This window comes from Papaver somniferum, unplaced genomic scaffold (genome assembly GCF_003573695.1).
Source record: "Papaver somniferum cultivar HN1 unplaced genomic scaffold, ASM357369v1 unplaced-scaffold_10, whole genome shotgun sequence".
Classification (NCBI taxonomy): domain Eukaryota; kingdom Viridiplantae; phylum Streptophyta; class Magnoliopsida; order Ranunculales; family Papaveraceae; genus Papaver; species Papaver somniferum.
This window is the reverse complement of record NW_020618825.1, coordinates 20,881,035-20,892,985: the sequence shown is the minus strand read 5'-3', so window position 1 is coordinate 20,892,985 and position 11,951 is coordinate 20,881,035. Positions and strand designations below refer to the sequence as shown.

Sequence of the window (11,951 nt, the reverse complement as noted above, 5' to 3'; positions counted from 1 at the left end):
TTTTTTTCTGGACTTAATTCTTATGAATTTGTTATTGTTCTTTTCAGGTCTGGCCCAAAAATTCCTGAAGTCCATCTTCCTGAGGACCCATTCTTGCAGATTGCTGCTGGTTTGAGAATTGAGATTAACAGGGCTCTAGCTTGCTTGCGCTATATTGCTTCAAGACATGATTTGAAGAAGTTTCTTGCTGTAAGTTCACTGGACTCATTGCATTTGCTTAGTCTGATAGCAACAATGTTAGGTTTATGTGTTTAGTCTCTCTACTTTGTGCCTTCTTTGCCCATTTAATGGAATAATTAATTCTATCTGGAGTTTTTTTTTTATTTGCTCTGGTTAAATTAACTCTGTATCCCTAATTCTTTTAGCATCTCCATTATTGATCTCGACACCGTTTTACTGATTTTGGCGAACTACCTTGTGGATGCTTTTGAATATATGGAACTTCTTTAAATTACTATGTTCTTTCGGGACCAAACTTAATTGTGTTACCATATGTATTGTAGACTTGTAGTGGTCATGAGAATTTTATCTAGAAGTTTGTATCAGATTTAGAAATTGCTTTGGCTCTGGCATTTATCAACTTGTTGATTAAGATTGTTGCTTTCTATTAGGTGATTGCTGGATTGTGGGTTCTATCCATTGTGGGAGCTTGGTGCAATTTATTGACCTTGTTCTACATAGGTAAGAGTGGTTGCATTACTTTACAAGTTTCTTGGTCACGTTATTATGTCTTATTCTGCTCAGCTCATAGAGTTTATATTTAAAAAATCGCAGTGTTCGTGTTGCTACACATTGTTCCTGTGCTCTATGAGAAATATGAGGACCAAGTTGATACCTTTGCTGAGAAGTCTATGCACAAGTTGAAGAAACAATATGTGGTGTTTGACGAAAAGGTTCTAAGCAAGATCACAAGAGGTCCATTGAAAAACAAGAAGCTCTAGAAGAGTAACAAAGGTATTATAACCCAGTAGTAGGTTTTGAGAGAACTTTTGGTTGGGTGTACCTGTGTTTTTGAAGACGTGGTTGTGATTTTATCCATTGATGGCTGTGACCCTTGTTTCATCGTTCTTCTTTTTTTGGGTTTCTTTATTTTCGATCTTAAGTAGCATCTGGGTTCTCCATTTTGGATGAATATGGTATTTTGTAGGATTTAAAAACTCATATTTCTCCTATGTTTCGTATATGAGGTGAATGATTTAGATATTGTTAGGGAAATGTTAATCACAACTTATTACTTTGATCAGTTCGTTGTGCGTATATACTGATGGTTTCATCACATAGTGTAATACCTTATACCTCTCTGTAACATATACATGGATAATGTGATGTGGACAACTTATCTTCCTGAAAGCTTGGAACTTGTGTTGGTGTTAATTCCAGTTTGAATTAGTTTGTTTGTTGATTCAGATGACAACATATCTATTATGTGAAGTTTTCAGATCATTGGCCTCTAGAAGCGCATCATACCTCGTTATTTAAAATAATATTTTTTTATTTGTAATGGTCGATGCTTCCGTTCATCTGGATTGTAGTTTCTGATTTGGGTTTATATAGATGTACGTCTTGTAATTATTATGTATATAATTTCTTTCCACCGTCATTAATATTTATTTATTTTTTTCATTGAAGAAGTGAAGAGCCTCTATTGGTGATCAGAACTATATCCTGGTTCCTACGGAGTTCACTCCGCGTTCGATGTTAGTACATTTAGATCCCAACATTGAATGATCAGGAAGCAGTGATGCACCTCTCGAGAAGCAGGTAATATTTTATTTTTTTTACTGAAATGCAATCAAAGGCCCTCCTGTACTGACAATATTATTTTTATGTTCACTCGTCTACAAGGGTAACACCTTTATTTGGTTGTACAATCGAAGGTTTAAAGGTGATGTAATATTGAGAGTTGTCGATTTTTAGGGACACTCTTCGAGAACTCGAGCAAAGGCAACTAGTTATTATACTATAAATCTGGTTAATAGTCACTTATCTGTTTGAAAGAAGTTCTTATTAGTCATTTTCTGTCCCTGGATGCCGTCATTATCAATAAAAGGAACATATGTTTGTGCACTCATCTGAAGTTTTCAGAGCGTGTCTGAAGTTAAGGGTAGTTTCTTGATTGTGTTCGAGTACAATGTGTTACTCACATTTCAGATGATATGGTAAAACAATTATGAAGCTCATAGAGTATGCTCTAGTTTGTTGCTTTTGTTAAAATAAGGATATCCTTGGTGTGATTATGTAAGTCAACTTGAAACTAGTTTGTGCTTGTTTTCAAATTTTTGGTTATGTTGACAGTTATTATAATGCTATCATGTAGCATTTTAATACGATGTTTGAACTTGTTGATGTCTTGTTTGGAACATCCTATTATAATGTTTTTGGTTTATAGGATGTGTATATTCCATATGGTGCTTTTTATTCCTTTTATATAATGCTAAGATAACAGATCCATCACCTGATCTATCACCTGGTGTTAGATTACATAAAGATGGGTTAGTTGCTAAACATCCTGTTGTATTGGTACCTGTGATGGTTAATGGTGGTCTTGAATTATGGAAAGGGCATAGTTGTGCTGAGGGATTATTCAGGGAAATACTTTGGGGTGGTACATTTGGTGAATTCTACAAAAGGTATATCTTTTTTTTCTCTCTCTGTTGAAGACTTGAAGTATATGTTGTTGACTGATATTATTGAAACCTGTTCGGCTGGATATTCTGCAGACCTTTATGTTGGGTCCAACATAGGTCATTGAACAATGAGACTGGTATGGATCCTGATGGTATATGAGTTAGGTCGGTCCCTGGAATTTTTTATTCTTGTCCAGCATGTGGCGCTTGAAATTTTTATTTTATCTTATTCTTAACTTACCCCACATTAACAGGACACTCTAATGGAACTAGTAGGTCAAAGCAGAGTAGAACTGAGAAGAAGAGTCGGAAGGCAATGTTGAAGCTTGGGATGAAATCCGTCCCCAGTGTCAGCCATGTTACCGTCAAGAAGAGCAAGAACGTAAGCACCCTTTTGTTTTCATTGTTTTTCTGCATATCTGTATGAAGATCCATCCCGAGAAGATGAGATGTCTTAAATATAATTTGTGTTGTTTCAGATTTTGTTCGTCATCACTAAACCAGATGTTTTCAAGAGCCCAACATCTGACTCATATGTAATCTTTGGATAGGTAAAGATTATGTTTTGTTGTAAAAGATGCTCTTTAAGCTTACCATGGGCTTGATTTAGCTGTTTTTTTGGGGGCATGTTATTCTTTCACTGTCTCATACGATGAAGATGCAAGTCATCAAATCTTCAAGTAAGCATACTTCTTCAAGTCAACAACCCCAGACAAGACTTATCTCAAAAAAAAGCTAAGTATCGTACAATTTTCATTTTTCTCCTGAGGACATCTAATGTGAGAGTTCTTTTTACTTCAAATAATTTTGTAAGATTACCTAGGTATGATACATAATTCATAGATATACCATCCTTCATTTGATTATTGTGTTCGTTGTGCAGGTTCTCTTGGGTATCACAGATTCTGAGATAGGATTCCTGGATAAAGTTGAGGATGTAGAATATGAGAAGCGCACTGTTAATGTTTCTCTGATAGTAAGTTCTCTCTAATCATTGTTTCATTTTTTCAGTTTCTTATATCTTAAACAAAAAACCTTTAAGTATACCTTGTATATGGAGTCTGACCTTCTATTTTTTGTCTACTTGTGAGGTATTATGCTTAATGTTCATTTTTACTGAGTGAGAAGTGAACTGCAGTAGGATCGGCATCAACCTGTGCAGGTGTAATTCCTTTTTACGCTTTTGAATTCCTTTTTAAGAGTCATTAAACACAACTCTATGTTAAACTGAAGAAACTGAGTTTCTTTCCATATCATATCCGAGTTTCCTTTTTGCCTTGAATAATCTTTATGTAAATAGAGATGTGACCTGCAGTTAATGTTTTCTATCTGTTAAAAATGTTCTCAGCTTGGTTTTTTCCTTTGGCAGTTGGTTGAATTGTCATTCTTTTCTACTTCAGTGGAGTTTGAATTTGTTTTCTTCGTAATGATGGATGTGTCATGGATTGTATCTCATGAATGGATAATTTTTTTGCAGGTTCTCTTGGGTATCACAGATTCTGAGTTGGGTCTTCTAGATAAAGTTGAGGATGTATAATATGAGAAGAGCACTGTAAATGCTTCTCTGTAGTAAGTACTATTTAATCACTATTGCATTTTTTCAGTTTCGTATGTCTTAGACAAAACCTTCAAGTATTTCTTAGGAAATGAAAATAAAACAACTTAGGAAATGACTATGTTTAGTTAGTTGCATATCCTTTCTCATTCTTTATAAACTGCACAATTGTGTGTGTAGAAATTTATACTTGTATGTTTTGATACACAAATGTTGTGGTGTGGAAATGGGTAGTATTGTAGAGAATTCTTGTATGTTGTAAATGTTTTGCTGAAAAGCTTGCAGCTGAACTCTGTTTTAGAAAGTAGGTACTGTTGCAGGTACCCTAATTTTAACCCGGTCAAAAATTTCGCAACGGCTCACCATGTTGCTAATTTTATACCGGAACGATCATAGCCGAATCGGATAACTCTGTCCGTTCTTTAAAAAAACTGGGTAAAAATTTTGTAACTGTGTTAAGCTGTTGCTACGTATCATACAGTTTTAAGAGTTGCAACAGCTAACGAGTGTTCCGAATCAGTTGGTCATAAAAGTTTGAAACTGTTACGCAAGTGCAGCAGATTACACATGTTGCAACCGAAAATTTGCAACGGAATGGTGTACGTTGCAAAAACTGCAACATCGACTATCGTACAGAGCTAAACTGATGCGACCTTGTTTTGTAACTGCCATTTACCGTTGCTAAACGGTAAATTTGGTGTAGTGAAACATCATAAAGATGCAGAAAAGAGTGTGAAAACGCACCGAAAGAAGTCGTTAATCGACAGAACGGAGCCGTTAATCTGCAGAAACAAAGAAGGACAACAAAATAAACGTTAAAAAAGAAAAAGCTAACCTAAAGACAAGAAACATGAATTAAAAACTAAAATTAAACCTAAATTTGTAAAGAGAAAGCAAATCAGAGCTCGACGGAGTATGCCGGATTTTGACTGCTAGCTCGTCGAAAATCTCCCTAGAGGAGAGAAGGTTTTTCCTAGCTTTTAAATATTTGTGAGGTGAGCTTATATATATCAACCCATGAGTGCATTAGGGCTAAAATTGCCTCATCCAATCTTATCCGGTTGTTTTATGAAAATGTCGGCTCGGTGAATGACACAATCCAATGGTTTACCCCAAAGTTACTGGATCTAGTCTATTTCGGAAATTTGTATATTCCAGATTGATGGTAATCGAAGAAAATAACAATAGTTATTTGTTTTTTTAAACTCAAATCAACAAAAGAAGGTACAAGATAGTTAGAAGGGATCCGAGCAACAAGTTGTGCTCCAATCCCCTTTTTGGATGACCATATCTAGTCTATGGGAAAAAAGATCTCCCACATTAATATTCGCATCATAACTAGCCAAGTAGTTATATAATCTTTTCAGAAAATTTATAGTTAAGGTACTTCTTTTTCTTTTGGATGACGTTGTCTTTCTTTTTCTTCCCCCTTTTTGATGTGTAAATTTTGATGGCGTACTAGGTATTTCTTTATGTGGAATTTGCCATACTTGAAAGGTCATAGTTTAGATCACTATTCACTAACATGAACACTCAGTGTATGATTTAGATTATGCAGTTGCAGCTAATTGTTATTTGGGTGTTTGGTTGGAGGGAATGGAATCAGTTTCCTGGGAATACAATTCCATTCACATGTTTGGTAAATAAGGGAATAGGATTCCCTAAAAGTAAGGGAATCATAAACCTATGGGGGTGGTGGGTTTAGGATTCCTCTATTTTGGAAATAGGTTTCCATGGAATAGGTTTCCAGGAAATAGAATTCCCTTCCGCCAACCAAATACGAACATATAGAATTTTATCAAAATGGAAGAGCTAATTTGAGTGTAACTAGAGATTTTTTTTTGTAGAAAAAAAAGATTCCCTTGTATCTTGATAACATAGAACTATACTCCTCATATAAGGAATGCTTCTAACTAAAATAGCTGAAAAACATTTACTTTGGAAAATTATTTTTCTGGCACAATACAACAGGACATGTCATTTAACACGGCACAACACAGTAATCTAAGCGCGTGACTTTGTGGATGGGATGTGACGAGCCGGCATGGTTTACATCTCTGCACCATTACATCTTGATTAGAATTTTGAATGTTTAAGTGGTTTAAAATCTCTTATAGATTATCTCCTTTCCAGATTTAAGATCAGTTATGTAAGAAGAGAAAATAATCAGTTAGCTGATTCTATCTCTAAAAAAAGTCAGGAAAGATAGATTAGTGTTAGAAGAGTTTAGTCTTGACATCTTATGTATTGAAACTCTGCTATCCAGGATAATTGATCCTGAAATTCTCTAAGAATAAAATTTCTTGTTATCTAAAAAAAAGAAAAGATTATCTCCTTTCCAGATTTTTTAATAAAGTAACCGCTAATTATATAAGCAGTATCATCACTCTCCGGCCGTTGCATTTCAAAACGCGAAACACTTGAGGCCCAGTGACCCACTTTTCAATAATTGGGTCTAGATGCATTTCAGGGGGCATGAGCCACCAATTGAGGGGCGAGCATTTGGCCCGCAATCCGCCGATTTAGTTGGGACCATCCATATTTTTGCAGGTGGGTATCCGGACCGTTCGCTAATGGATTGAATGTGGATGAAATTTTCGAAATCCAACGGATTATGGATTGGGCACGGATACAACTTTGAAAATCCGTTAGACATTCATACCCGTTAGTACTTTTTTTATCAAACTTCTTGGTATGAATATGAAGTCAGTACGTTTATTTTTTCTCCAAATTCGGTATTCCTTTCATGTCTTACTTTGATGAGGGTATAAGATACAAGACCAATATATGTATAGGTGGTCATACTTGATCCCAAGTACAACAAAAACATTTATTTTAAAGGGGTTGGGTTTTTTTTCCTCTTCAAATTTTGAGTAACTTCAAAGCATAACATTTATATCCAATTTTATACCCTTAAACAATGTAGTTTTATTTCTAAAATGATTCACAAACTTGTGCCTCTATTTCTCTATTATAAACTTTAATTGTAAAACAAATCTATTGGATTATTCGTATCCTATCCGTCCATCCATTAGATGTTGGATTGGATGCGCATGCCAGCTTTAAAATCCGTAATGAATTAGATTAGATGCGGATGAGATGAAAACGGATCCATACCGGCCATGCACCCCTAGCCACCAATATAGTGGAACAACTTGACCCTACTAAGAAAAAAATCTTAATAAGCTTGTGGAGTTGAAACATTTGTCTACAAGTCTGCAAGGATCACAGTCCACTAAGGTCATTCGTATTCAATATAGCTGGCAGCTGATTTGGCTGCAACGGATATTCATTGCTTTTGCCACTAGGCGAATCTGACTCAACCCGCCAATGCAAACTTTATCTAGCTCGTCTATCCCACAATGAGTTTTCCTGCATGTTAGTGAGCCAAGCTAAAATGCATTAATCTGCGAGTTCATTAGGGCTAGATTGCCTAATATCCTAGCGTAGACGATTGTTGTTTTCTTGCAAGTGTCGGTTCGGTGAGAACCGTCAATTGTTTACCCCATTAATGATCGGATCTAGTAGTTCTCCACAATTTGTATTTTCAAGATTGACGGTACAAAAATAGGAATAAATGCTTATTGAAGCAATAACTCCAAAAGCAAAAAACTATAATTAGGGGGCATCTGTCCTACACCTTACCACTTTCACTCGAATTCTGTCTACCACTTCGATGTTGGTCACAACACATTGAATTTGTTGGACCCATAATTCACTTTCTCTATTTCGCATCCGGATCAAGGCAAAGGCACCTTAACAACGTTCAAGTTAAACTCTCTCTTGGGCGAAAGAAAGCTAGCTTGCAGTATATTTTTAGGTCGAATTTTCTGGTATCCGGGAAGATTGGTAAATAAATGTCTCTTTAATAGAACAGTACGTAAGAATGATAACTTGGTAATATATTTCTATTTTCGACTTTAGAGTCATTGTTATCCCGCCGGCAGTTGTGCAGCAGGAGCCGATGGAAACACGTGAAAGATATTTGTTGTCAACAGTTTGATTAATTGAAACAGATAGTCATAGGGTGGCAGAAATCTGATATGGGAAAGGATGTACATAATAAAGTGGCTAGGTTTAAACACTGTCTGGCATTTGCTCACAGAGCAGACAGGTTAAATGACAGTGGTTGGTATTTAGGATTGGTAGCAGTTGAGTTATAATTGCAGGCCTTACACTATCTATTACCACTACTATTAGATCTTCAATCTTCTCAGAACTGACCCTAAAGTTAAACAAAATAACATTTGCATCAACATAGAGCGTTCGGGGAACATAAGGAGAGCGAAAGGCAGGGATGTCAAACAACTAAATATAGCTTTTAGCAAAATTTCCTGATGAATATATATCCTCAACCACAGAGGAGGACGATTGTTACAATATTACATCCATCGGGAGAAAACACACAAAAAAAAAAATCCATTAACATCACTTTGGATATGTGGCCAGATTTAAGTCGTAAATGTCATTAATCAAATGGACCTAGTAAAATCATTCTCGAGATAGATCATCAAAGAATGGTCGAATAAATATTTTTTTGAAGCATAAAGATAAATCCTACGTAGGTGAATGTGAATCATTTTGGCTGAGTAAATCACAACTAGAACTATTTCTACAATAATTTGTATTTGTTCTTGCCTGTTATTGATGCTTATATGTACTCTTCTCTCTTTATTTTCTTTCAGTTATTCAACCTCCCTTTTGTATCCCTTCTCTTGATCAATATATTTCTTCTTTACTATTCCAATAAAATTTTTTGTTTGCGTAGAGATTATCAGTCATTTAGTGACGAATGATTACGTGTTGCAGTCCTAGAAAATAGAATATCTATCTAGTATGAAACCAAAAGTGCAAAAGAATCAAGGCCCTCAGGTAAGTAGATTAATTGGCCGTTATCTGAGGCACTTTGTCTGTGGCATGCTTCACAAATGTAATCATCATTGCTAGTAACCTCCACTTATATAGTTACAATGATGCATAAATGTCCATCTTACTTTTGTGTCTATATATGTTCTTAGGATAACCTCATATGCTGAAATTACTTTTCAAAAGATGGGTTGAAAGTTTGAACTCATCTACCCTGAATAACAGGCATAATTTCATGTAAAAAGAAGACTTTTGATTTGAATATCTTCAAAGAAATGGGAAGAATTCTCCGATTATGGACTTGGATTCATGAACACCATAAGAATTGACCTTAAACTTGCCCATGAAATTTGATGAAAATGTAGAGTTGTGGCTTTAGATGATGCGATATGGCTCGAACAAATGGGAGGAGGTAACTGTCTCCACTTGCCAAGTAACCTTTTAAAGCGTTAGAGTAGTTATAGATAAACCGTGAAGAAAAAAGAAAACTCCTTTAAAACATCCTACACTCAGAAAGAGAAATTAAAACTCTTTTCAATGGAATGATTATTAAGCCCTGTCTGAATGCCATGAAACCTTGAAAAACTCATTTTATGTGTCTAAAATGTGTCGGAGGAGTTCACTTTCCAGATCAAACATTATAATTAGGCGTTTCGCTTGGCTCAGTATCTGTCCAAAAAGTCATAGAAACTAAGTTTCTGTGAGGACCTAAAATAATTTAAAATAACTTTTCACACAGAAACTCAATTTCCATATCTTATTCCTTAGTTTAAGAGTGGATTAGATATGTTACACTCTTTAGTGAAACTAAGCAATATCCCCACACTAAAACAAAACGAAAGAAAATAATCGAATTTCACTTATAATAAAACTATATAACGAAGCGAAAAAATCAACCATAATGCCCGGCCCGTAGAAGTTTTAATGAATTTTCGTTTTTGTTTATCTTCGGTTATGGCTTTGTCCCTGATTAAACAACAACAAAATTAAGCATAATAAATCTTATTTAAGTACGTAAAAACAAGAAAAAGAAAAATACGAGGTACCGTTATTGGAACCTGTCATTTGTAGGGTCAAATGCCCCACGCCAGCCAGCAACTGACAAAGACCATACCCTAAGGTCCCTAACATCATCCATGATATCCATGTAACCGAACTTTGTAAATATCTTCTTCATCATAATGGCATTTCCACAAAACCCATCAAATTCAAAGGGCCAAGTAGTAAAAACAGCAACCTATATCTACACCACCCCCATACATCACCTTCACTATATAAACCACTGCAAACACCCAAAAACCCCATCCGGCACTCTTCAAAAACCACATTATCTTCTCCAATGGCTCTTCAGCTTCTTCTCCTCTCCATTCTCACAACTCTGGTTTTCCCCTACTCCACCACCACCACTGCACATAACGCCGGTACACCAGAAAACCTAGTCCGGTCATCGTGTATTCATGCAAACTATCCAGATCTTTGTTTAAGAACACTAACATCATTCATGGGTCAGGCTAATACACCAAATGATGTAGCTAAAGCGGCTGTAACGGTAAGTTTAGCTCGTGCACAAAAAGTATCGGATTATTTAAAAGATCTTTCAAAAAAACGTAACGGTGGTGGTGGTAAAAGAGAAAACGGTGCTTTGACCGATTGTGTGGAAGAGATGACTGATTCAGTTGAGCAGTTGAAAAAAACTCTTTCGGAGTTGCAACATCTTCGTAGCAGAACGTTTCGGTGGCAATTAAGTAACGTTCAGACATGGGTTAGTGCTGCTCTGACTTATGAGGATACCTGTCTTGATGGATTTAAGACCGTTGACGGTAATATTAACAAAGACGAGATTAAGAAGAAGATTAATAATTTAGCTAGAATTACGAGTAATGCATTGTATCTTATTAATCGTCTTGATGATCAATCTCCCAATGGTAGGAAACATGATCCCTGATCGAAAATGAACGGTCGCGATTGTTTTGTATCCTACATCTATATCTATATATATATATTTGAAATGTATACTATTATTTTCTTTTTTCTTTCTTAATTTTATCCCTTTTATTTAAGGAAAAAAAATGTAAAATTTATGCAAAATCCACTATTTTGAATTTGGTTGTTTATTATATTTTTTTTATTTTTTCTATTTTGAATTTCTTTGCAAATGCCATGAAAAAATGGAAGAAATTATTTGATTCCCGTTTACTGTAAGGAGAAAAAACAACTGACAAAGAAGATATGCAGCTAAATTTCCCATTCGCGAACTAAAGCCCAGATTAACCCTATGATATAATCCGGTACTTAACTAGTTATGTCTTTGTCAACAACTTTAGTTTTAAGATCAATGTCTATAACTAATCATGTTGTGATACAAATTTGTGTGATCGCGCATTACCAATTTACTTTGTTGATCTGGATGAATATCGAACTCAAATAGTTAGTTTGGATTTAACATATTAACTAGTAGATCAGCAATGTTGTATATCTACTACAATGTTAATTTTTTTTCTTGACACATTAACATCAAAGTGGCTTTTAGCTAATAGATAGTACACTATGGGACTCTCTTTTAGGGACGTGGGTTCATCAAGTCCACTTTTAACAAAACACAAGCTTGTCGCGTGCACACTACCCATTCGGATGGATAGATGAAAAATCATTCCAAATCCGATCCTTTTTTTCATTTATTTTTTTAATCGGTAACTACTTTTAAGTATCCAAAGCCAGACAAAGATGAGTAATCTACTTCATTGTGAACCAACACTTGCGGGGATAAGGTGGTGGTACAATCCAACAACAAGAAGGTGAAATCACGAGGGTGTAATCAAATGTGAATTTTCCCAACTCATAATCTATTTTGACTTTTTTTCACTATTTTGAATTTCTTTGCAAATGTCATGAAAAAATGGAAG

The 11,951-nt window shown here is 35.3% G+C and overlaps 3 protein-coding genes and 1 long non-coding RNA gene across 4 annotated transcripts in view; all 4 read left to right on the top strand.

Annotated features, from left to right (window-relative positions):
- The window catches only part of LOC113326916 (reticulon-like protein B1), a 2,337-nt gene extending 1,130 nt beyond the window's left edge, over nt 1-1,207 (top strand). Inside the window, exons 3-5 of the mRNA XM_026574578.1 lie at nt 49-189; nt 612-681; nt 775-1,207. Of these exons, the coding sequence (XP_026430363.1) occupies nt 49-189; nt 612-681; nt 775-941 (378 nt within the window). The 3' untranslated portion in view covers nt 942-1,207. The remainder of the gene's footprint in view (nt 1-48; nt 190-611; nt 682-774) is intronic.
- LOC113326918 lies at nt 938-3,062 on the top strand. Its single transcript, XM_026574579.1, has 4 exons — nt 938-954; nt 1,630-2,630; nt 2,721-2,764; nt 2,882-3,062. Exons 2-4 carry the CDS (start codon nt 2,530-2,532, stop codon nt 3,052-3,054), a joined length of 318 nt encoding a protein of 105 aa, XP_026430364.1. The 5' UTR covers nt 938-954; nt 1,630-2,529; the 3' UTR covers nt 3,055-3,062.
- A 240-nt stretch (nt 3,063-3,302) lies between these two features.
- Nucleotides 3,303-4,237, top strand: LOC113326628. Its single transcript, XR_003348426.1, has 3 exons — nt 3,303-3,603; nt 3,719-3,789; nt 4,105-4,237. It is a non-coding gene; the product is annotated as an uncharacterized LOC113326628 (long non-coding RNA).
- Nucleotides 4,238-10,336: 6,099 nt separating this feature from the next.
- LOC113326908 (pectinesterase inhibitor 3-like) lies at nt 10,337-11,162 on the top strand. Its single transcript, XM_026574570.1, has one exon. It carries the CDS (start codon nt 10,388-10,390, stop codon nt 10,991-10,993), a length of 606 nt encoding a protein of 201 aa, XP_026430355.1. The 5' UTR covers nt 10,337-10,387; the 3' UTR covers nt 10,994-11,162.
- The last annotated feature ends 789 nt before the right edge of the window (nt 11,163-11,951 follow it).

Bases quoted from the DNA above. Each gene is read 5' to 3' on its own strand.
- LOC113326908 (XM_026574570.1), top strand. From the start codon at position 10,388: ATGGCTCTTCAGCTTCTTCTCCTCTCCATTCTCACAACTCTGGTTTTC.
- LOC113326918 (XM_026574579.1), top strand. From the start codon at position 2,530: ATGGTTAATGGTGGTCTTGAATTATGGAAAGGGCATAGTTGTGCTGAG. The intron at 2,631-2,720 runs GTATATCTTTTT...GATATTCTGCAG, and splicing joins TTTGGTGAATTCTACAAAAG to ACCTTTATGTTGGGTCCAAC. The intron at 2,765-2,881 runs GTATGGATCCTG...CCACATTAACAG, and splicing joins GTCATTGAACAATGAGACTG to GACACTCTAATGGAACTAGT.